Genomic DNA, 24,059 nt, shown 5'->3' with positions numbered 1-24,059 from the left:
TTCAGAGCGATCAAAGGAACACATTTGTTTTATAAGAATCAGAGCTCTCCAAAGAGGGCCGATGGCTTAATGATTACGTTTGTGACGCAGCACTTGAACCGTCACATAATATTCATAATTCGGCAGGAAAACACTGGAAGAGTCACATGTTTGCAGGTGAAATGGATCAGAGGTTAACATCAGACTCAACAGCCACAGAGCAGTGCAAATCCTGAAATGGCCTTCCAACAACCGCTCCCCTGCGTCACAGTGAGCTGCAGCGTTGTGTCATTACGCCGGGCTCTTTGTCACTGATCCATTTCATATGCAGATGCCGTGCCTCTGATTTCTTTTGATTCAGCACTCCAAGTTAGCTGTGCGCACACGAGGGGGCTGTTCAGGTGTAATTGCCTTTCAGGCCTAATTGTCCCGGGCTTTTCTTGCTTTTGGAAGCACCTGTGCCCGGATCAAAGCGCTGGATGTGCGTGTGTCAGCTTTGTTTCGAGTGGGTGTCCTCTCGGCGCACAGATCGTCGAGTAATTGCCTCTTCAGAAATTTCTATGGCCTCTGTGTTGGAAGAGGAGCTCACGTTTTTTTTATCAAAACAGAGCATTTAAATGGCTAAATAAGTAAAGATAATAAAAAGGTTTAATAACAGTGTCATTATCTCAGAGGGTGGAAGATAAATGACCCCACTGACAAAAAGAGTAAACAAGAAACTACAAATATTCACATTTTTAGCTATTTCAGGTTGAGGTGTGCAACTTGTTTCATACATATTTCATTGCACTTGAGATTTCAACCACTTATTCGCAGGCCTTCATAAATAATGAGCTCCTTTTTCATTGTCTCATTGACTTCTGACCATCAGTGGTCCAAATATACACGTGTAATCTAGCTGTTATGACATTTAAGGTCACACCTGTCTTGCCCCATTTAAAGGGACACCATGACATTTTGGAAAAGAAATTCAGAAATGATAAGGTAACAATACAAACACAGAAATATTTATTATTTCTATAACTCCTCCGAGGAAAAAAGGTCCGCAGAGCACTGTTTGAAGCTAGAAATGTGGCAGGGTCCGCCACATATAAACAAATCAGTATGAAGTTGGGTTGTCCTTTAAGGTCAGTTCATTTATTCAGTCATGACAACACAGAGTTTGTTTATTCTGGTTGTGTAAGCAATAAAAATCAATCAATAAAGAATTAGAATTTCCTCCCAAAAATGACACAGTGCACCTTTAATGAATCCAGATCTAGCAGTAATTCAGCAAGTCAACGACCTAACCAATAAAAGCGCTGCCTTCAAAGCACATGGTCATATTTGCAAAGCATCACACAAAGACCAGACACGCCTGCATGTCCTGCCCTCTCCCCCCGGTGATATCAAAGACCTATGTACGCATCACAGAATATTTTTAGACCAGCAGCGATCCAGACGTCTAATAAAAATGGAGATGAAAGGTGACCATGTCAAATGTAAATATTTAAGCTTTAAAATGATTGAACATGAAGGGTTCTTCTAAGAAATTAACACTGCTTGTAAATGTTTGGGTGACATAATCCTTCCAACTGTAGAAAATCTGAAGAAATACAGATTTTCTTTTTTCAGCTGAAAGCAATGGAATCTTGATGAATCATCTATTGAATATTTAATGGCTTCACAATATTGAACATGTGGGGTAAAAAGATATTGTAATCCAAAAAATTTATTTTCAAATGCAATGGAGACGTCGGTGCATAATCATGTTTGGAGAGGAGGGGTCTATCAGGGGGAAGAGGTATAAATGCAGCCTGGGTACAGCTGGGGCAGACAGAATAACACTGGAGCACATCTACCTAATATTCATTTTTCAATTGATTTTGAGCTTTTTTGGCTTAAAAATTACAATTTTGTTTGAAGGGACTAAAAGCAAAGCATTTTTCAGTGACCAAGAAATGGATAACTGGAAGATCCAGCTTGCTGTTGTGACTTTTTGTGCACTGGTGCAAACTTATCAGGCGCTGTCTTCTACTATGGAAGAGGAGAGATGGTTACCTGAAGACTGGCAGGTGAGCATCATCAGTAATGACAAATTCAATTTGTATTGCAGAAATGCAATGCTTCTAATTTCTAGATTTTCTTGATTTTACTGTGATTAAAATCAAATGTGTTCTGGATCTTTCCTGTCAGGCTGAGTCACTGGAGGCAGGTCTCACCCATCCGATGATCAGCCTGATGAAAAGAGCAAAAGCCCTTCGCTTCTATGGACTCATGGGGAAACGCTCAGGTGGCCTCCCACCTCCTCTCTTAATATATATATATATATGTTAAAAAAAATGCAACAAGTGTTTTTTGTTTTAGATCTATTTTTAAAGGGCTAGTTATAAACTATGTCTGCTGTGTCAATATGAATGGACTGATGTATTCAAAAAAACACTAATAACTTTTTTTTTTTCTCTCAGGTACAAAGAAACCTTTTCAAGTAAACAGACGTAAGTAACTTGATGTTTTCAAACTGTATGATATAATAATGCAAACATTTCCTAATACAGCTGCAACTAACAATTCATTTCATCGCTGATTGACTTTGTTAGTTATACTCATGATCAATCGTTTAGTCTATAAAGTCTCCAAAATCTGTGGAAAATGCTCATCACAAATTCTTGTCCGACCAGCGGTCCAAATACCAAAAGCTCGTCATGGGCTATCATAAAAGACAAAGGACCAAAATTGTTTTGTTTTGTTTTGTTTGTTAGCGTTAGGATGAGTGGGTCTCGGAGCTGCTTAAACCATTTCTTTTATCTTATTGTATATGCTTGAATAAAGATAAAGTTGTCCTCCGAAGAGAGTGGGTGAATAAATAAACAAATAAAAGATTAGTAAAACATTTTTACTTGAAATATCACTCCATCGCTTGATTAACAAGGGAATTTAGGAATGGATTTTAATTTGATGAATTGTTGCAGCTCTTCTGTCCGAACATCAAATGCCTTTGAACTTCAAAATATCTGACTGCTAACATTATAATCATGAATCTGGTGCTTTGTAAACATGTGCATCTTTCTCACATTTGTAGGAAATAAAGGAGAAACGTTTGTGGGTCTGATGGGAAGAAGCATTTCCAGCGGCGGTAAGCACAAAAACCCAAGAAAATCTTGTCTCAAAATATCAAGGCAGCTTTATTGATATTAAAAATATCAAATTGCTAACACACATTTAACAGCTAGGATTCAAATTACAAAGCAAAGACAGTCCCATTTAAAATGTGTTCTGTGCATTACAGAATCTTTAAACAGAATGATTCCATCTGCAACAACCACTGCCCTCGATGTCTCGGAGAAACCACACAAGCAGGGTATGATTGTATCAGTATAAAAACCTGAGGTTGTTTTATTTCTGTGTGCATTCTTACAGTGGTATTGTCGTCACTTTTAAAATCTATTATTCTGTGTTTTTTTTTTTTGGCAGGTTCATCAGAGGAATGGGTCCAAATCCTGTATTGATGGAGCTAGAGAAAAGAAATACATTTTAATATGATCTATACAATTTTACACCAACCAAAGAAGGCGCTACCATACATCACACTCCTCAAAATACACCCTGCTTATTGTTTCAGTTCATGCTTACAATTATTGTGTTTATCCCAAACAAAAACAGCTACCACCTTCAAAATGCACATTTCTTGAATGAAATTAAAAAAATGACAGCCTGTAAATGCTGCCAACTATAGGTATGTATTCTCTTTTTTTGCGTGAGCAAAGCAAAACATTCATTTTATCCACCACACTGGACCATTTATCATTTAACATTCAAAGCTTAGTAGACGCAGGCGGTTTAAAAACATATAGGATGAATGAATTCTCTACTGTCTGACAATGTTTAAATCAAGAGTCATCGGACTTGGAACGTACGGTGTTTAAAATACAAACAAAAGTAAAATATAAAAAGTAAAAAAAAAAAAGCAGGCTAAAAACAGTAAAGAAAGAAGGAACTCTGGTCTTTATTGACAGTTTGTAGGTCTAGGCTACTTGTGGCTGGTGAGGCTGCAGGTGAGTTCATTCAGTAGCCTGAGGATCTTAGTGCTTATGTGCCTTTAGGGGGGGTCCATTTAAGTGAGCTGGGGTCGATGGTTTTGTTGCTGTTGCCTCGCTTGATCTCCTTCGCTCTCCACTCATCGATCAGGTCCTGGGAGGGAGAATAAAGTAACAAACTGGGTGATCAAATACAATCCAAGAATACACTATTAGAGACTGAAATGTAATGCTAAGGACAATTTCAAATCATGTCAACCACATTTTAAGACAGATTATTTAAAGCACTGAGTGATAGTATAAAAGGTCTTCTGTTGATATGTAGCGAAGGTCGGTTATTATTGAAGACTGAAATTGCCAAAATCAAAACTTAATAGATGGCTCAATAAATAATCAGATGTTATTTAATGGATCAAATATAAAAAAATAAATGTAAGCATTTATTAATTCATAAAATCTGATATAAATTGACAATTCTGTTTTAATGTACTTATTTACCATCATAACAGTCCCTTCCATTTTCACGTTCATTTAGTTGCACATTTATTTCTGTATTACTTACTTATTTTGCAAGTTAATACAAAATAAATACATAAATAACACATAATTAAAGTATTTACAAGGTCAAACATATTACATAAATAGGGGAACTAATGCACAAGTAAATCAATAGACAAGCAATGTTTATTTTTATTTCTGGTGCATTGAACAGCAAATTTACTTATTTCTTTATTTCCTCCACAGATTTATTAAGAAATACGTTTATTAGAGTGAGTGGCATTAACCTGCCAACAATTATTTTTGCCATTTTAAGTCAGGTATAATGTAAAAATACAGTATTCAGGTCAGTGGCAGGTTTAAAACATTCTTAAATGTTTACTTTGATGCAGACATACTTGAGTCATTTTTACAGAAGGAAATTCAAAGCTGGATACATTTATTCAAATGTAATGTTTTTGTGTCAAGATTTCACAAATTTATATAAAAGACCATTTCATGACATTTAATGCTTAATGTTTACAAATGTAAGACATTTTAAGAGTGTTTAAGGATCCGCAGAAACTCTGATTAATGGGTATATAATCATTTTTCACTACAGGAAAAATGCAAAAGATATGGGGTACATAACATGTACACATGTCCATCCTAGTTAAATGATTTGTCTGACTGGATTAGCGTGACTATACTTAAGATGTAACTTTTCATTTACACCATGGGATTGAAATGTATTTAGAGATGATAAACAACCCTGAAAATGTTTTTTTAAACTAAGAATCACACAGAATAACAGGCCAGCATCTTACCTGTCGTTTCAACACCAAGTGCTTTCCCTTCCAATACTTCAGCATCTGAAGAGACTGCAAGGTGCTCACGATGTCCACCGGATTAACAGCTGTTTCCTGACTGATCTCTGTGGATCAAAGCAAACGTATATAACAGCCAGTAAATTCTGTATATGCAGCTGTTTGTTCAAGACAATCTTTTCAGGTGTTAATAAACCTTTTCCACCGGCAACAGCTGGACGCCTGCATAAATTCTGTGTCTTCTCACTCACCTTTGATCGAGATCTCCTTGCCTTGGAAATTGTACATGTATCGCAGTAACACTTCCTTCCAGTAACTACGGTAACTGATGAGGCCCAGGTCAGAGAGAGGTCTCTCTGGTGAGCCCACCTTCTCCTCCACTTTGGACAGCAGGTAGCCTGAACAAAGCACAGAGGGCAGTTAGAAAGAGAAGTCAGCAATATTGCGTAAATAATATTAATGTTAAAATTCTGATTCAAACAGACAGTTTAGTCAAGAATAAATCTGAGGTGACAAATCTAGCAGAGCTCAATACTCTACACACAAACTGCATAATGTGCTTTACCTATTGGTAGCTATTTAAAGAGGATAAACATACAGAAGGGTATCATAAAGTCACTAACAATTTAAAAGTCTCATACAATCTAATGCTAAAGCCCAGGATAAAGATTACCTAATTACAGCTTACATTAGAAATAGTCTTCTTCATATGATACAACAGCTTCACTTAAAGGAAGATTTAGCTCAATAAACGTCTAAGATGATAATTTTCAGTAAAAATAAAGATGTAAAACGGATCCAAACAGACGCATCAATGTCTTAGTTTGTGATATTAGTTTTTTAGTGTATGTGAACTAACACATTTTAAACTGAGTATTCTGCTTTACTGAATCATCCCACCGTTGGGACAGTCAATACAATTTTTATCAGTAAACAAGTGACAAAATGAGAGAAAAACAAAAACAAATCAGTGAACATTATACTTACTGAAGTCAATGAGCATCTTTCCAAAACCTTGCCTCATGTATTGTGGCATCGTCAGGATACAGGATACGTTGTAGTTAAGGAAGGAATTCTTCTCCTGGAAGTGAAAAAAAAAAATTAAAAAAAAAAGGGGAAAACATTGCAGTTGCTTCTGTATAAAAAATAGAATTTATTTCATAAATAACTGTTGTATACACACACACACACATCTAAACTTTTTTTTCTTTTTCAATTTACCTTGGAAAAGTATCCCACTAAATGGCAGCCAGTGTTGTCGGCCTCAGTCATGACGTAGAAGAGGAAAGGCTCCACGTCGTAGTACAAGGTTTTATGGTCCAAAAAGAGCTTGGCAAGTAAACAAAGGTTCTGGCAGTAGATCTGGGGATAAAAAGGCACTTACTTAATTTGTTATTCCTTTTTATTCGTCTAAAAGAGTAAGATTTCCTTATTGTGCTTGACAGATGGACAGAGCCGTTTCTTGCTATAAGCAGCCTATGCGGGTGCATAGGGCCCCCGCGCCACTAGGGGGCCCCCTCAAGTTGCAAGGTCAGCTGCAATACCTGAGGAATGACCCGAAGGAAAAGATGTGAAAAGGACCTGACACCTGGCCCGCTGATTGGTCAGATCTGGTGTCTACCACGCCGCGTTGCTATGTACTACTAAACTAGGAGGGGGCGGGGAATTGTGCCAAGCCGTAAGTTCAGGTCATTCACGGCATGGCGACCAAACTAGCGTATTCAGCGAAAAAGGAAGAAACAAGATGAAGAAAAAAGCTCGCTGGATAAAGGTAAGGGTAAGGGGTTTTTTTTCGTTATGTGGGTTGGAGGGGCTAGCTAAAATGCCGATTTTTTTAGCTAGCTTAAGTGTTTGCTTAAGGAGAGGGCGAAAATAAAATGTATCTCACATGTGAATGCCATAACACTGAATGACTGAAGTGTCACCCGTTTTGGTGAATCACAGCAGGTACAGTTCTTTGGCATTATATTTGTGAGGGAGGGTGTGCGTGTGTGTGTTAGGCAGATATCTGTCATGTCTGCTGGATCCTCATCCAGTAGAGCTGCTGGTCCGTCATAGACCTCCTCTGCTCTTCAATATTTGTCACATAACATTACTTTAGGATTGGTTTTATGATTAATTTATCAATTTTAGTGTTTCCTCAGTTTGTAGGTCTCTAATGTGAAGTGTGCTAAACAACCCTAATGCATATGAGGCCTACTGTGGATGATTATGGACTATTGTGGCAGTAAATTATTGCTCTGAGGGGATTATTGTTAACTCTACTGAGCTAGTTGTGTCTTTCTTTTCCACATTTATTGTGACAATATAATTTGAACACATTTGCCTACATTCCTACAGTTTAGTTATGTTTTTGATGTATTACTTTGTTTTATTCAAAAGAATCATAATAACACAAATTAAAGTCAATTTAAAGTGAACTATACTATATAGGACTGTTAGTTCTGCCCACAGAATCTATGTTAAGACCAAATCATCAGTTAAGCAAGTAGTTCACTTTGTAATACTCCGTGAAATATAAACTAAGATATTCCTTCAATATCACATAAAGCTCATCAGTCATTTATCTTTGTTTGATAACTCTTTGAAACTGCTTAAAAGTGACAACTTTGAAATTGGGTGCATGCTTTAAAGGGACACTGTGCTGTATATTGCACGGTTTAAAATAAAAACAGATTATGAATTTCTCCATTAGTGTAATATAACTCAATTATATAGTATGCTTAAGATCTGTTTTGCTTGGTAACCTGAGGAGTTTCGTCTTTGCAGGAGCAATTCTGAAGTATTTTGGAGCCGCAGAACAGGAAGCAGTACTGCCGCCTTCAGCACCAGAGATTGGCTAGATCTGCTTAAAACACAAGACTCAGATGATACTGATAATCATCACAAAGTGGTGTGATTGTGTTATATAGTTCTGTATGGTTCCTTTAAAGTATTGTTTTTATTGTTGGTTTGTTTTCATCGTTGTATTTTTATTGTATGCTGGTTTATTGTGTTGGTCCTGAAAGGCTTGTGTTACATTTGAAAGGTTCCTTATTACCTACTAACAGTATTATTCTCGTTAGTTTTTTTGTTTTTATTGTTTGCATATTGATATGGATGCTGGCTCATTGTGATTTTCTTTTCTAAGTAATAGCCCATTTTATTTTCTCTACAACTTTAACTTTAGTTTTGGGTGTATGTATGTTATATGTTTAATGTCAACTTAAAATAAAATAAAATTGAGGACACTCCATCAGTTTCATTTATTGACCTATCAAGGATCCCTATTGTTTACCTTGTATTATCATTTTCTATCAGTTCAACTTACTAGTGTGGTTCAACTTAAGATGTTTGATTTTAATTTGAGAGAGGTTTTCACGACTCTAGCCTGTTTTCCTCTTAGAATGTAATAGATTGTTGCATCTTTATGGATCACCCAAAAGGGTTAGGAATCTATCCATCGTAGTTTGACAAAATAGGGGCCCCCAAACAGCATCTTGCATAGGGCCCCCAAAAAGACAGAAACGGCCCTGCAGATGGATATGTAACCAATCTTTTACTATTGACAAGAAAGCAGAAACTGTGTGTGTCTCCTTACCTTGTTCTTTTTACCGTCGACTTCAAACACAGATATAGACCCCTTTCTGTACACCTCGTCTCCTGGAGGATGCTTCCACACACACTTGGCCTGATAGGAACACAACAAAAACATAGCAGCGTTATTCCCAAAGGACTCGGGGAGTATGAACATATATTTTAAATGTAGTGTTTAAAAGGCCTGATACGTAGTATACATAAATAAACAGTTCTTTGCCAAATAAGATCTCTAAATGTCTGGGGAGAATAAAATAAAATCAACTAAAATGCATTATTTCTAAATTATGAAAGACCCTGTCTATAAATGTGATCATCAACCATAAGTTGGTTGATCATGAATAGACAAAACAAAAAAATCTGATATACAATTTAAATTCTTTTTTTTTTTTTGGCATAGACACCTTTATTAGTAGTAGACAGAGAGGAAACACAGGAGAGAGAGAGGGGGATGTGACATGCAGCATGCAGGAATCGAACCGGGGTCGGCTGCATCTATGGCTTGCGCTCTAACCACTCGACCACCTGCGCGCCATACAATTTTAATTCTCAAAAGAACTTTAGCTCAACAGTATTTGGCCTGACAATTAGGGTGTATGGTGAAATTTCCCTGTGCTGCTCACCATGTGTCGCCTGAGAATGGTCTGGCTCTTCATGTACTTTAGGCAGAATTCGCAGACGTAAAGTCGACCAAGACGTGCATACTCCTCAGGATAGGGCGAGTGGTACCAGGTGTCCAGCTCGTACCGGCCAAACAGGATGGTCTTGATCATGTTGCTGCCCTCAGTGATCTGACCCTGGATACGCAGCTTTTCCTGCAGGAAGGAAGACATGGTGTTAAACCGCTGGTCGTAGCATCAACATGTGTGATTGTCCCGCAAAAACGGTTGCGCAAATATGCTGAGAATTGGCTCTTATTGGTCATTCAGGAAAGGAAGCACTGAAGAATGTAGCAATAATAACAATTGGATACAAGAGTGACATTGATGGGAGATGTGCAACAGCTTAGTACCAGATCTTCAGATGCCCGAGCCTGGGCTTTCCTAAAGAGCTCCAGGTCATAATCGCTGGTGATGTTCTCCAGCAGAGGCTCTCTTGTGTTGCCGTGTGTCTGCCGATGCTCCTGCAGACCAAACAGAGAGAGGAACAGAGATAAGATGATATATGATCCAATATACAAAATACACGCCAGTTGGAATAGTGACAAATGGTGAACAACTGCATGTTAGCGAGCCAGTGACGTACCATGTGCTTCTCTTTCTGCTCCTTCTGAAGGCCAGAGTTTCGCCCTTTCCTCATCTCAGCCACCTGCTCTTTGTATTTGCTCTGTTTTGATGTTGGCGTCTGAAAAGCGAGATATATAAATACATTAACTTGTACGGTGATATCAGACTGGTACAATAACAAATGTCATCGTTATCTGATGTCCATTTTTGGCACATTAATCAAAGCAGTAAGCAATTCTGCAGCAGTCTAAAAAAACATTTATATGCTAGCTGTTAGAAAGCAAATCCAATTAATTTTGTGCCAATTATTGTAAAAAGAGGTTACCTGGTGTCGAGTTGCGTGGCGAGAGTTGCTTTCTTCCTGCACCTTAACCTCCTCTTCTTGTTTCTCACGGCTGACGGCTTTGACCTTTAATAAAAAGCAGTAAAAGGATTAGAGTCTGTGTAAAAGAAAGTCTGACAAGGACTGTCATTGTTGTGCGATACGGATCTTTTCACTGTTTTGTCTGCAAGTCTTTGTTACAGTCTGGAGAATTTGATGAAATGTTACCATAATACCATTTAGGTTAATTTGAAAAAAATACAGTTCTACACCGGTGTGTATGACAGTGGTATTAAATTGCATTTATCAAACCGACGATAAATGATAACTCATAAAAACACACAAGAGGCATTATGAGAATATCAATATTAGAAGGATTCAGTAATCATGAAGGGAAAAATAAATCACGGAAGACAAAGAAGGACAAAGGAAGAAAACAAAAATAAAACCCACACTAAGATATATCAAGACATTGTTAGCTATCCAAATCATAGCTACCAACAGTGGACAAGCAACTGAAATGTATTATGAGACCATCAACTAAAGATAAATAGAACTACAACGATTTTTTAGGAGATACTCACTTTGCATTCATCAGCAGAGAGATTGTGGTAAAGAGGGCAGCCTGATACAGCAAAATGACGTTCATGTTTCCCTGTGAGGTGACCTGTGCAAATTGAGAATAGAAGGAAATCCATTTTGCTACAATTTCACTATGATAGCACTCAATGCCACAGAATAAAATGAGATTAATAATCAGGAATAGCCTAGATTAAATAATGTATCAAATTTTCAAAATGGTGCGTTTTTTACCAAGTGAATTGCAACCCGGCGTAGGACATTTCATGTTAAAGTTGTAGGTCTCGTGACAGCGGCGGCGCTTGGGTCGATGGGAGAGATCCTTATCTGAGTCTCTGTTGGCTTGGTCTTTGGAATGGCTCTCATCATGCGAGGCGTTGGGGCTGGAGATGTCCAGCTCAGATTCAGAGGAGGGGGCATTTCCAGTTGGCGTCAGTGGTGGAGACTCATCGTGGTCCGCGGCTCGCTTCAAGTCCGGAGTATCTAAAGCAACAGGAGTCAAAGCATCATGTTGACTACACGGCTGAGATGCAGAACAATGTTGAAACTTCATATTTCATTTTCAGGACGTGTTGGCTAACCCTGAGAGCTTTGGCTAAGGCGAGTAGAGGCTCTGGTGAGACGCTGTCTCTTGTGCATGTTCCCATCACTTTCTGAACTATTGGTCTGTTCTCTCTCAGCAGAGGAGTCCGAGTCTTCAGTTCCATCTGAACCACTCCCTGGCATATGTCTCTGTCAGGGGAGAAAACTTTAAATTATCATCAGCATCCTACACAAATTCCATAATCATGGTACAAAAATGTTGAAGCGCGTGTGTCATGGCAGCAAGCGTCAGTCATGTCAATCACACTGACAACGATAGGGCTGTGCCTTGAAAAGCACCATCGATGAGGTTAGCTTGCTAATAACTGTTGTTTTTTGAGTCATAAGGCCAGCATGCCAAAATCTGGGACAAAGGGAGGCTTGAGCAACGAGAGCTGTTCACAGGTTTGCCCCCTTGTTTTTAATCCAGACATCTTTGTAATCATGCTCTTGAAGAAAGGCCACAGACAGCTGATCGCTCGCTGTTAGCCGGGATTGTAGCCGGTTAAACAGCTGTGCCTTGTGCGGCTAACTGTTAGGCCTGTATCTTACTACAGTTAGCATTTGGTACTTTTCTAGCAGCGACTAACTAATCAAACAGCGTGACAGTTGCAGGCCACAGTAGTAGCTGTACGACAAAGTAGCAAGCCTGGTTAGCACTTCATAACCTATTATTATTGTTAGCTTAGCGTGTCAAGTTAGCTAACGCTAGCTAATATGCCCCCTCTCATACGGCTTATAGACTGTGGCACCAAACTGCATAAACAAATCAGGTAGTTTCAGATGTAGCGATTATTGCCGTCTTTCATCGTGTACCTTTTTACATATCACTAACATAATAACATTAATCGTCGTCTTTTGGTCAGTTCGGCATACATATAACCCACAAAGCACCCTTTATTTTCAATAATACTAGAGTCCAAGTTTAAGATTTGGTATGGCTAGCTGCTCGTTACCGCCCACCAATTTCTAGTAAACTTACTTTAATATTTACTGAAAATGTTGACGAAAGCAAAATGGGACAGCTAATACAGTTGGAAATCATTGAAATGGGTTAAACGCATTAAGGTTAAGTGGACGCACGCACAACTAATGCTATAATATGACATGCTAAATTGCAGGTTTTTTTGAATGGAATATGGTGGAACATCCTTCCCACTCGAATGAGTGGAACACATCGGTGCTAAGTTAGCTAGTTACCCTCTTGTGCGACCTACATTTGGTCTTACCTGTCGTCTGCGAGGCATTATCTCCTTGTTGAGCGGTACTTCCGCTGGGCTTTTAGTCCAAAACAGCGAAATTCCACAAATGCAGGTCAAAGAGACGCCAGAAAACTATTTATTGATTATTTTACAGGCTGAAGTTTATATGTACACAGGGTTGCCTGGGTCTCTCGCGCCACATTCCCCGCACAGACAGAGCAGAGAATTGCATTTCCGGTTGGAAATGTATGTGTGTGAGCCTCCAGACCAGCAGGGGGCGACTCTGTGTCGTGCCCGAAAACCCTCATAATCTAGTTAATTTGTAAAGTAAATTTGTATTTATTCAAAATAACTTTCTCTCAGAGTGTAGCAGTGTCAAGACACCTTTACACCATTATTATCTGTGTTTGACTATAAAACTCTTACTATAGACCTTTTTCTACATGGAACAAGAAAATAATCCAAATCTATCTATGGATTGTATTTGTTCCCTCAGTTCTTTTGATGACCCTCCTCCACAATGGTCTAATAGTTGTTTCACCAATTGAATTAAAGACATTTTAATCAGAAGAGAAAGAGCTTCATTGACTGATTTTTCGAAACCAAAAAACAAACTACTACTCTACTGACTATTTTCGTTCTCATGACTGAATAAACTGAATTAACAAACTGACCTTAAAGGACCTTGCCACCTTTCTAACTTCAAATATTGTTCTGGGGACCTTATTTTCCTCTGAGAACAGCTTGTTTATTATAGTTTGTATTATTACCTCATTAATATTGTAAATATTACAATTTTGAGTTTGAATTTTATCCCTAAAATGACATTGTGCTTCTTTGATGTAACTTAGAGAGACAAGAAAAACTAAACTGGTTCAAAATGATATATGTACATTTTCAGATGCCCAATTTATTGACATGTACTTCCCGGTTTTGTGTCTCCCTGCCCCCACCTTCACCTTCTCATCACCCAGTCGGGGGTGGGACCCAGAAAACGCATCTGTTTTCCCGAGACTTCCACTCACAGACTATAAAGGGCAGGGGAAGGGGCTGTGGCAGGCAAATCTCCCGGCAGCTGATACCAAACTCCTCTATATATAGCCTCTACAGACTGGTCATTGCAGTAGAGCAGACGCGGAGGGAAGCCACATGCTTTTTAACTTTCTGGAAGTTTCTGATTTAGTTTTTGTGCAAGAAATACGATGAACAAGCCCAAAATTGCCAGACCGGAGGAGAGGTGAGTGACACACATGCACTTTTACCCTTCCTTGATACTTTATTACGAATAGTTTCACCTTTGAAAAGAAAACCAATACAACTTCTCACACATTTGATTCAAGAGTATAATAGTTTAATATGTGTCTTAACAGCCAGCCCGCACATGCGCTGTGGTTTGACAGGAAGAAATATGTCACAATCAACTTTGTGGTTCAGAGACCTAAAGATGTCAAGGTGGATATCCAGGATGATAAAATGATTTTATGGTAAGTAAGATCATTGGTGCATGGCATTCTGTTTCTCTGCTTGTGAAATCGCTGTCATGCTTTCTATCCCTCTCTTGTTAAATATAAACTACATAGTACACAGTTGTCCGTACCATAAAATGTTGCAAATTGTTCATATTTTGTACTAAACTCTTCCCCTGACAACTCTGACCCAACAGCTGCAAAAACCAAACAGATGACGTGATCTACAATGAGCTGTACTTCTACGACAAAGTTCAAAAATTTGTAAGCAACATAAATGTAATGTATGACAAATAATATGGATGATATGTGAAGTCAGCGTGAGGTAAAATTAAGTGTGTTTTTTCTTCTTTCAACAATATAAAGGATTCGAGAGAAACAGTCCATGAACGCACCATCCATGTCCTGCTGAGGAAGATGAAGCCTGACTTTGCATGGCCTCGTCTCCAGAGGGATGAAGCTAAGGTAAGAGGTGTGTGTGTGTGTGTGTGTGTGCACACGCTAAATATAAAACATGGGAGTGATACCTAAAATCTGAAAGTTTAAATGTATATCTAAATGTACTATAAAGTTGACTGGAAGCATATACAATGACCCCCCAGCAACTGTATAAATATGAACCAAACTTTACTTTTTTATATAAAATGTAAAATTGTGTTGTTTCTCCTTTTTGCAGGCGAGCTGGATCGCTGTCGACTTTGATAACTGGAGGGACTGGGATAATGAAGAGGACGAAGGGAAGGAAGAGTTTGACAGATACGCAGATGTGAGTACCCGCAATGTGTCCAGTAATGAGGTTACCTAATCTCTGATAATGCTCAAGAGCTATATTCATATCATTGCCACTTGTCTGATCTTTTTCAGATGATCCAAGAAATGGCTTCGGAAAATAAAGGAGCAGCACCAGACATGGATGATCTCAGTGATGTAAGTGCAGAGCAATAGTTATAGGGGAGGTTACTTAAAAATGTAATATGGATAACCAGTGTTTTTGTATGTATGTTTTGTTTTTTGTTTTTAAAAAATACTAAATTGATTTTTACCTTCTGATAATGTTGGCATGCTGTGATGTACAACTTGATATTTTATTGATCATTCAAATGTTTAAATTCTGACTTTCTCCCTCTTCCCCTTCAGTCTGACTGAGCCTCACGGTACACTCGCTATTGTGTTGGAGGCCACTGCAACTTTATTGCTCAGAACCAGAGGACAACACCACGTTTGCTGAAGCTTGTAATATTTGCCGATGATTTCATGTGTCCAAAATACTGTTTTTACATAAGTGATATTTTCTATGGGACTATTTACTGACTTATTATTGTCCACTGTGCGCTGGCATTATTCTCAGTTTTAATAAAAAATAAGATTTTTCAACATGGTTTGAAAGTCATTTTAATGTGGTGCTTGGAGGGTTCCATATGGGGTAATATATTTTATGTTAATAATTTTATATGGTTGGATTGGTTGTTTGTTTTAGAAACTCCAAATGATGTCAGTAAACAGCAGTAAGGATACCATTTTCTTTCATTTATTATTAATTCTTGTTGGTACATCCCCTCAAATAAACCATATTTATTTATATTTATATATATATATATATATATATAAATATGAGAGAGAGAGAGAGAGGTAATAACGCCTAGAAGGATACATGGAGTAACTTAATTCGGAGTGGAATTTACTTTTTTTTCTTATGATCAAATGTTTGCTCTATGTTTCGCTTGAAATTATTCATCTTGGCACGAAGCAAGTAAAAGGTTAAAAGTATCTTTTCTTTCATCCTTCTGTCTAATATTTACAAGACATTTCATTAAAAGAATGAAACAAGTCGCAACCAACCAAAGTCGGACTAAACAATGTTTGGACTACGTTGCTTGCCGTACTAGGCGCTGACGCTATCAGTCATTTGACTCGTGTGGTTTCCATTCATGGTGCTTTCAGGGACACTTCCTCCTTAATAACACTCCAAAATGGCTTTTCAGTGTCAACGAGACTGCTATATGAAAGAGGTATTAAACCGCTATAGGACAGTTTATTACGGCTGGACTGTTTAGTTGCATGTGAAAAGCAGCATTCATTCACTGCTATAGAAGATTAGCATGGTAGCTAACAACAGTGGGAGCAATACCTAATGTAACTGAGTACTCTTCAGCTACGTTATGGAAGATAATGTGCATTTGTTAATTAAACAATGAATACAATATGAGAATATTTGTTTTCCTTTTATGCTATGTACGTCCGTCGTGGTTTAAATGCACGCATTTGATAAGCAAAGCTTTAATATAAAACTGAATCTACACCCATTCACATGAAGCTGACCTTTACTGTAAGTTTAAAGTTTTCATTTCATGTTTCCTCCCTTGTAGTTTGTTACCTCTGTGGTATCCTGCTGCCCAGCGGAGCTCAAACATGAAGTCAATGGGAAGAAAGAAACTCTGAAGGGTTTTAATGTGAAGCTCCAGGACACCATTTTGTTTCCTGAAGGGGGCGGCCAGGTAAGCTGGCTTTTTAAAATAATACTCCTCTAATTCAGTTTCCACATCCAGCTAGTCTTGTCGGTGGTTGCTGCTGGTATGGCCATTAATTTCCAGGTTGCTACTTTGTGTCAGAAGCAATATTCAAGCCCAAAATATGAGATAGAACTCAAATCATTTTCATGTGTTGTGTTGTCTTCCTCCAGCCAGATGATCATGGGCTGATTGGAGATGTCTCAGTTGTGAGGGTGACGAGGCAGGGGCCCGAGGCTGTACACTTTGTGAGCTCAGCTCTGGAGGAAGGTCAGCAGGTGCAGGTGAAGCTGGACTGGGAGAGGAGGTTTGACCACATGCAGCAACACTCAGGTGAGATACGCTAAACAAAGACGGTAAGGGACTGTTGTACATGCTCAGTAATGGAGTTACTCCTTTATCAGACTGAATGCATGGCTATGATCATGTGTTGTTATTAAGCTGCCATCGTTTTCCCTCTGACTCTTAGGTCAACACTTGATCACAGCTTTGGCAGATGCACTTTTTGGATACAAGACCACATCCTGGTAAAATCACAGCTGCACAGATTCCTTCCATTGTTGCCATAAAAACGTGTGGGTGTACCTCTCTTCAATGGTATTTTTTTTTCTTTTTCCAGGGACCTGGGGCGCCAGAGAAGCACCATTGAACTGGACACTCCCTCTGTGAAGGCTGCCCAGCTGCAGACCTTGGAGGAAGCCGTAAACGAAAAGATCAGGGCCCATGTCCCTGTGAATGTTCAGCTTCTCTCTATAGATGATCCTGCTGTAGAAAAGGTGCATATACTGATTTCCTTCTGATCGATCAATGACTCGCAAGTCTAAGGTTTAGATATGTTTCATCACATGTCTTCTGTAAAATGTACTTCATCCATTAACATGAGATTTTACGTGTACAATAAATGTGACATGAGTTGTGTTTGTGATCACCAGGTGAGGAGTCGAGGGCTGCCAGACGACCATGCCGGGCCCATTCGGATCGTTGATATCGAGGGCGTTGATGCCAACATGTGCTGTGGAACCCACGTGTCTAACCTCAGTCACTTACAGGTTCAAGATCATACGCGCATGCAGACACACAAGCACTTCAAATTACTTCTAAATATGTAGAAGTATAACCCACTTTACACACATCATTTATTTATCATATTTGTAAGATTAAGTGTACCACAGATAATTGTATTTATCTGGATTTTAGGTGATAAAGCTGCTGGGAACCGAGAAAGGAAAGAAAAACAAAACCAACCTGATCTTCCTGGCAGGAAACAGGGTGTTGAAGTATGCCGAGAAAAGCTTCAGCGCAGAGCGATCGCTTGTGTCTCTGCTCAAGTAAGTTCAAAGCCTTTATCACCACACCATCACAAATGTGGTTTTTGTGCTTTTTAATAAAGTCTTGAGTGGAAAAAAATCCTGTCATTTTCTAATAGAACCGGACCTGATGAGCACGTGGAGGCGGTCGACAAGTTGCAGAAGTCTGCAAAGCTGCTGCAGAAAGTAAGAACATTTAACGGGTGACTTATTTGCTAGGTGCTCACTCCTGTTGCTGGCCAGAAGAGGGCGTCATTAGATAATCTTTCTATTTTTAACACGTCTTTAATCACATATGTTCATAGACAGATTCCCTAATCAACATGGTATCTTGTGCAGACTAACCTGAGCCTGCTACGAGACATGGCTGTCCTTATTGCTCAGAACTTTAAGAACGACCCCCAGAGAGGAAGCTTCTTCAGCTTACACAAGTAAGAGACTCTGAGCATTATACTTCACTCTGATGTTCAATAACCCTGCAACAATGACTGAGACATCTGCAGAGAGACCCGGTCAAGCATCAATATGAGTATTACAGAAACGAAAAATGTGTCTCTTTCTCTTTCAACAGAAAAGAGGGGGACAACGAGTTCATGAATATCATTGCCAATGAACTAAACACTGAGGTAAGATGATTATCATGACTGCTTAGATCTCAGTGTTAGCAGTTAAATATTTTTCTTAAGCTTTGTGTTGTCTGCTTTTAGGAAACTTTGGTTTTCCTGACTGTCGGAGAGGAGAAGGGACCTGGTTTGTTTGTACTGGCCGGACCCAGTGGACCAGTGGCAGAGCTGGGACCCCGGTAAGAGACACCCCCACATATTTAATCTACATCTTCCTTTGAAACCTTCATGTAGGTTGGCATAGTATGATTCTCCGTGCTCTGCAGGGTGTTGGAGATTCTCCAAGGGAAGGGAGCAGGAAAGAACGGACGCTTCCAGGGCAAAGCCAACAGCCTGGCCCGAAGAGGAGAGGTGGAGGCTTTACTGCAGCAGCACTGCAAACAGCTCACCTCCGGAGAGGAATAAATCCAGTAATGGTTCAACACAATACGACTTTATATGATGGGAAACAGTACATTTAGATTCATTCATAATTTTTAGTAAATAGAAAATGATGCATTAAAGCACACACAAGAAACTAATTTATGTGAAAATGTAAATAATCAGGACTTCTGTACAAAATGCACTGTACATATCTGAATGTTAATTGTCATGCACCTATTTTACCATTTGAAATCTCACCTGCTATACATTCTGAGATCAGATTTTCTTTATGTTCCGTTATAATTGCTTTATACTTGCACATGGAGGTGTTAAGTGATGGGAAGTAACTCTTCTGTTCTTAAGCACATTTCTCAGGTACTTGTACTTTACTTTAGTAACTTCTTACTGTCACTCCTTACATTTTAATACATATCTGTACTTTATAGTCCTTCTCAAGGCAGGCTCATTGCTTTATTTTAAGTCATTTAAGGGGAATAATCGATTATTTTTATTTTGTGTCATTGCATGCAAAGACTGATTTCAATCTGTCAGTGCAGATCACATGTGGCAGACGTAGTGAGAGGACAATGTAAAAGACATAACAAGAGAGAAACTTAGAATGGTTTTAAGGCATAATGTGCAAAAGTTTCCAGTGTAGTCCAAACAATGCATAGACTTATATAAACACAATCCCTTTCAATCATCACTTATGAGCCAGTACAAGTGTATGCGGTGGTGGCTGTGTCTGAAGAGACCCTGCAGCCCTCTGCCTGGATTTTCTCATTTTTCACTTTGTCGCTGTCCACAGGACGCTTTACCAACCCAAAATGTGGGTATTTAAGTCCTGGGAATAAGATTCAATAACAACCATCTTTCTGGTGCGTTCACGAACAGGTCGGACTTTGAACTTTAATTGTCTTTGAATCATATTAATACAACGTTGGGTTCAGTTAGCTTGGTTACTAAAATGGCCAGTAGCAATGTCTTTCAGAGGAATACTTTTGACTGTTATACTTTGAGTACATTTCAGAGCCTGTATTTTCTTACTTTAACTTGAGTAAAGAAGTTGAATAAGTACGTGTACCAGATTTTTTTTCTATTCAATACAGTATGTACCTGTATTTCTACTTGAGTAAAAAATGTGAGTACTTATAACACCTGCCCTGGCTCAAGGGCTCCGTCAGGCTGCTTTTTAATTTTCCTACTGTTTACAGCTGTTTTAAATAGATTAAACATGCAATTTTGAACCACTGATGAAACGGACACCAACGTCTGTTGACTAATGTTTTAATATATTTAATTTAAGACATCCATGAAAATGAAATGTACAAAAGACATACACACTCGACTGCTGGGACATGAAGTCTTTTTCATGAAAACTTCTCTTTGGCAGGACTACGTTGAGTGATGTAGAAGAATTGCTTGCACATTGTAATGCAATAAAACATAACAGTCCTGTCATAAATACAACCTTAGTGAAACTTTTAACTACTCATCGTTGTTAGTCCCCTCATTTACGCTATAAGAAAATATTAGAACTCTTCACACTAATGTGCAATCATAAAACATCAATAATAACAGCCTCAAAATTATCATTATATCACCAACAAATAAAAATGGCAAGTGTTGTTACAGGACTGTTGTATTGGATTGCATTAACATGTACAGTGGTAACTATTTTTCTCATCACTCAGTGTGTTTGTGTGCATGATAAAAAAAGCAATGGTTTATTATGAACGTATTGCTCACAAATCTGTCACAGTTCAGCGGTGTAGCCAAAGTGTTCAAGGTAAAATACAACGGCATAGTGCAAAAGTGCAAGCACCCCTTCCCATTTAATTAGCACTTTATAAAATACTATAGGCAGTAAAAAAAAAAGATATTGAGATGGTTTGGCAACTAAGTGTCAAGTTAATGTGATCCCGCAGGATCGTTCTTTTCAGTTCCTCTGCTGCTCGTCCTCCATTGTACAGTTATTGTAGGGGTTTCACTATCTTCATTGAGATGTAGTTCTGGAAAAGGCAAAAGAAAACATTCAATTCATTCATTTTGATAACCAAGCATTTGATTTTTGTTCCAGCTTCTTAAATGAACAGATTTGCTGCCTTTCTTTGTCATTTATAATACTAAATGTTTTGGCTGTTCATTGAAGAAGATAACAAGGCATGTTAAGGCAAGGACCTGGAAGGCATCACCACAGGCTCTGAAACTGTCAAAAGAACTTTTCACCATCTTTTGCCATTTTACAGTCAAAATGACTAATCGATTCATTGCGAAAATGAAGCGTAGATTAACTTAAGGTTATGCTAACTGGACCAAATGATTTTCTAATATATCCTTTAGTCTCCCTTTTGTCTGTCCTTACCGGTAGAGAGTACAGCAGGATGGCGAGGAAGAGAATAACTATGGTGAGGATGATGAGTCCGATGAAGAGGCATCTGAACCGTCGCCATACAATGAACTTCATGGTCTTACACGGGTTGGTGAACCAGAAGAAGGAGGTTTCTGGCCGACTGATGGTTGATGAGAGTAAAAGGAGGAAAGTGTATTAATTAGACATTACAGCCCTCGTGTTTTCTTTTTCTTATTAATCCAAACCATTCATTTATTTCAATCTCATTTACAGAATGTAAAATAGGGTATGATCCACAGTGGGTTCTTACTTGGGAGAGTCCAGTTTTGGGTTCATGTTGGGTTCGTCTCTGCCCTTTCCTGCAGGTCTCTCGTCTGCGTGTGCTTCACTCACAATCTCCAGAGTCATCTCCACTTTTCCCTGAAAACACAAGACGAGCAGATAAAATGAGCAAGCTACGACAACTGGGCTGATATTAGATATGACCGAAAATCATTTGTCGTCAATATCTTTCACAATATTTTGTATCAAACAGCTGCAATGGCATCCTCTGGCTTTTATTCTGAAAAGAAATGCACGCAGAGCTGTTGTGGCAGCAGAGGCAATGTGCATCAATATTTGGGATGATACTTCAGGTAAATTGGCCTGATGCAGCAGCATGAATGCAGTGCTTTAACATACAGACATGGAGGACTTGCCAAGCTGGCAATATTTTTGGTTTAAGCGGGACAAAATGGAGCGCCAGAGGATTTGAATGAGGCTGCATGTCGTCTTTGCTTCAAGCAGTTTACAGGGCAGCAGCACAGATTTGCCCCTCACCTTCACCATCAGCCAGCGAAGTTCATTTGGCTGGACTCACTGAGAGAACAAGTTATGATAATATCATCTATCGCTATATTTGGGCGGGAAAAAATCTTAATATAACATTTTGGATATTGCCAAAGTCCGGCGACAACATAATGATGATCAATGGAGCTGAAATGTGTTCATCAAGCTCCTGCAGATTATGAATACTTTATTTAAGAACGATGATAGGAGCATTTGGTGCCCCAGTATGAGGCATGAAACCGTTTTAAATCAGCCCTGACGTCATTCCAACCTCAGCCCCATTGTTGTTAATTCATTTCCTCAATAGTACAAGTTTGAACATGCCAATTTACCTAAAAATGCACGCATGTCTCTCTCTGCATACTTTCTATTCATACTTACACCCAGAGCCTTCTTTCCATCCTTTTCAATGGAACAGGGCCACCAGCCTCTGACTGACTGCTGAGCAAACAGAGACTTGGCTTGCTCCGTCTTGTGTGGAGCTCCAATTTCCACATCGTCCATCATCGTCAGAGAACACTTCTCAGGGGTCTTTGCAGGAGCAACCAGGTTACGCAGATCCAGCTCTAGTGTGCCTGTGATCACAGTGTTATACTGCAGTGGTCAGGCTTTGAAATGATTGTCTCTAGGTAAACAAAACACTTGAAACTGCTTTTTTTTGTTATCTATAACTGTCTTACCGAGGTAGTCGTCCAATGAGAATTTGTCGTTATCCCAAATCTGAACAATCAGCTTTGGGGGAATCCTGAACTCGGTTGCATCAAGACTCCAGAAGCGCTCCTGTTAGTTAAAGAAAAGGGGTGAACATTTTTTTTTAAATGTCAATAACATTGGCCTCTGTAAGGCCATTGGTTGATAGGTCATGACAAGCCTCACCTTCTTGGAAACGAGGCAGAGTTGTTCGGCAGGCAGGAAGTCGAACTCGAAGATGAACCTCCAGTTGAAGTTGCCATCACCATCCAGCGACCTGTAGTGGACATCAGTCTTCTGCTTTTCCTCCTCCATGCCTGGCATCCAGCTGGTAATGGGAACAACAGCTGTGAGCATTCAACATCATTACCAATAGGTTCCACAGTACCCTTCTACAGATAGTTAGGCTCTTAGAAAATTGAATACAATCAAAGTTATGTTTTTTCAAAATGGCTGCCGATGACAAACAACATCATGAGGCTGGACTAAGAAAATGTGTAATTTCAATGATTTATCAGCCATACCCTTTGACGTAGATGTCACTCATCTGTTCTCCTGTAATGCTGGTCTCATCTAAGGTCACATCTGTGGTGTTCCAGATGACGGCACGCAGAAAGTACCTGAGCATTCAAACATGGTAAACGTTAACTCTGGCATCTCATGTGACCCCGCGTTGGGGTACTGAAGAGCCGCACAGCACTCACCTCTTAGGCTTGCGTGGTGTGATTACAAATGGAGGTCCAGGAATGCCAATGGATTTGGGGAAAACATCCACCCACATCTGAAGGCTTCCCTAAATGAACAAAATATAGATGTTTTACAAAACAGCTGTCAGATTGGACGTGGATGTACACAGACGCAGTGTGTGTGAGCTGTGACATCTAACCTGAGAGAGATTAGGCTGGAACGAGCTGTACAGGGTCCTGGTCTCCACATGTTCAGGGACAAGTCCCTGCTTTCTGAGCACGTGCAGACAAAGTCGTTCGCGGGCCTCACCTAAGTGCTGATGAATTTCCTTGTTGTTCTCTGCATGTGAAAAAATATATTACACCTTAATTGGACTTGCATCTGTAAAATAGGGCAAATAATTCAGTCATGTCAAAATGTCAAACAGGATTCTATTATTACATTGAGAA

The 24,059-nt window shown here is 39.1% G+C and overlaps 4 protein-coding genes across 12 annotated transcripts in view; 2 read left to right on the top strand and 2 right to left on the bottom strand.

The window, feature by feature from the left end:
• Positions 1-3,124: 3,124 nt before the first annotated feature.
• On the bottom strand, positions 3,125-13,011 carry kat7b (K(lysine) acetyltransferase 7b). Of its 2 annotated transcripts, none has more exons than XM_030400218.1 (14): positions 12,802-13,011; positions 11,584-11,734; positions 11,237-11,485; positions 11,008-11,090; positions 10,427-10,510; positions 10,121-10,219; positions 9,888-9,998; positions 9,499-9,690; positions 8,880-8,969; positions 6,521-6,661; positions 6,287-6,380; positions 5,551-5,697; positions 5,300-5,406; positions 3,125-4,149 (listed from the first exon to the last, which is right to left on the bottom strand). In XM_030400218.1, the coding sequence occupies exons 1-14, from the start codon at positions 12,829-12,831 to the stop codon at positions 4,048-4,050; spliced, it is 1,680 nt and encodes a 559-aa protein (XP_030256078.1). In that variant the 5' UTR covers positions 12,832-13,011; the 3' UTR covers positions 3,125-4,047. The 2 variants fall into 2 exon arrangements, with proteins under 2 accessions (XP_030256078.1, XP_030256079.1); XM_030400219.1 differs by having other exon boundaries at positions 12,814-13,011.
• Positions 11,863-15,626, top strand: ptges3l (prostaglandin E synthase 3 like). Of its 2 annotated transcripts, none has more exons than XM_030400228.1 (8): positions 11,863-11,989; positions 13,761-14,023; positions 14,187-14,270; positions 14,450-14,516; positions 14,619-14,717; positions 14,929-15,018; positions 15,117-15,179; positions 15,390-15,626. In XM_030400228.1, exons 2-8 carry the CDS (start codon positions 13,989-13,991, stop codon positions 15,396-15,398), a joined length of 447 nt encoding a protein of 148 aa, XP_030256088.1. In that variant the 5' UTR covers positions 11,863-11,989; positions 13,761-13,988; the 3' UTR covers positions 15,399-15,626. The 2 variants fall into 2 exon arrangements, with proteins under 2 accessions (XP_030256088.1, XP_030256087.1); XM_030400227.1 differs by having other exon boundaries at positions 11,864-11,989; positions 14,157-14,270.
• Positions 15,627-16,116: 490 nt separating this feature from the next.
• Positions 16,117-20,129, top strand: aarsd1 (alanyl-tRNA synthetase domain containing 1). Its single transcript, XM_030400225.1, has 12 exons — positions 16,117-16,261; positions 16,619-16,747; positions 16,933-17,092; positions 17,229-17,286; positions 17,379-17,535; positions 17,692-17,808; positions 17,957-18,087; positions 18,186-18,252; positions 18,406-18,497; positions 18,638-18,692; positions 18,774-18,868; positions 18,956-20,129. The coding sequence occupies exons 1-12, from the start codon at positions 16,223-16,225 to the stop codon at positions 19,092-19,094; spliced, it is 1,239 nt and encodes a 412-aa protein (XP_030256085.1). The 5' UTR covers positions 16,117-16,222; the 3' UTR covers positions 19,095-20,129.
• Positions 20,130-20,327: 198 nt separating this feature from the next.
• The window catches only part of LOC115571124 (myoferlin-like), a 29,437-nt gene continuing 25,705 nt past the window's right edge, over positions 20,328-24,059 (bottom strand). For all 7 annotated transcript variants that reach the window (XM_030400209.1, XM_030400213.1, XM_030400211.1 and 4 more), the window contains 9 exons: positions 23,810-23,949; positions 23,628-23,716; positions 23,448-23,543; positions 23,110-23,251; positions 22,914-23,013; positions 22,615-22,808; positions 21,716-21,825; positions 21,418-21,565; positions 20,328-21,064 (listed from right to left, as the gene is read on the bottom strand). In XM_030400209.1, coding sequence (XP_030256069.1) covers positions 21,026-21,064; positions 21,418-21,565; positions 21,716-21,825; positions 22,615-22,808; positions 22,914-23,013; positions 23,110-23,251; positions 23,448-23,543; positions 23,628-23,716; positions 23,810-23,949 — 1,058 coding nt within the window. In that variant the 3' untranslated portion in view covers positions 20,328-21,025. The remainder of the gene's footprint in view (positions 21,065-21,417; positions 21,566-21,715; positions 21,826-22,614; positions 22,809-22,913; positions 23,014-23,109; positions 23,252-23,447; positions 23,544-23,627; positions 23,717-23,809; positions 23,950-24,059) is intronic.

This window comes from Sparus aurata, chromosome 20 (assembly GCF_900880675.1).
Source record: "Sparus aurata chromosome 20, fSpaAur1.1, whole genome shotgun sequence".
Classification (NCBI taxonomy): domain Eukaryota; kingdom Metazoa; phylum Chordata; class Actinopteri; order Spariformes; family Sparidae; genus Sparus; species Sparus aurata.
This window is presented reverse-complemented; position numbering and strand designations above follow the sequence as displayed.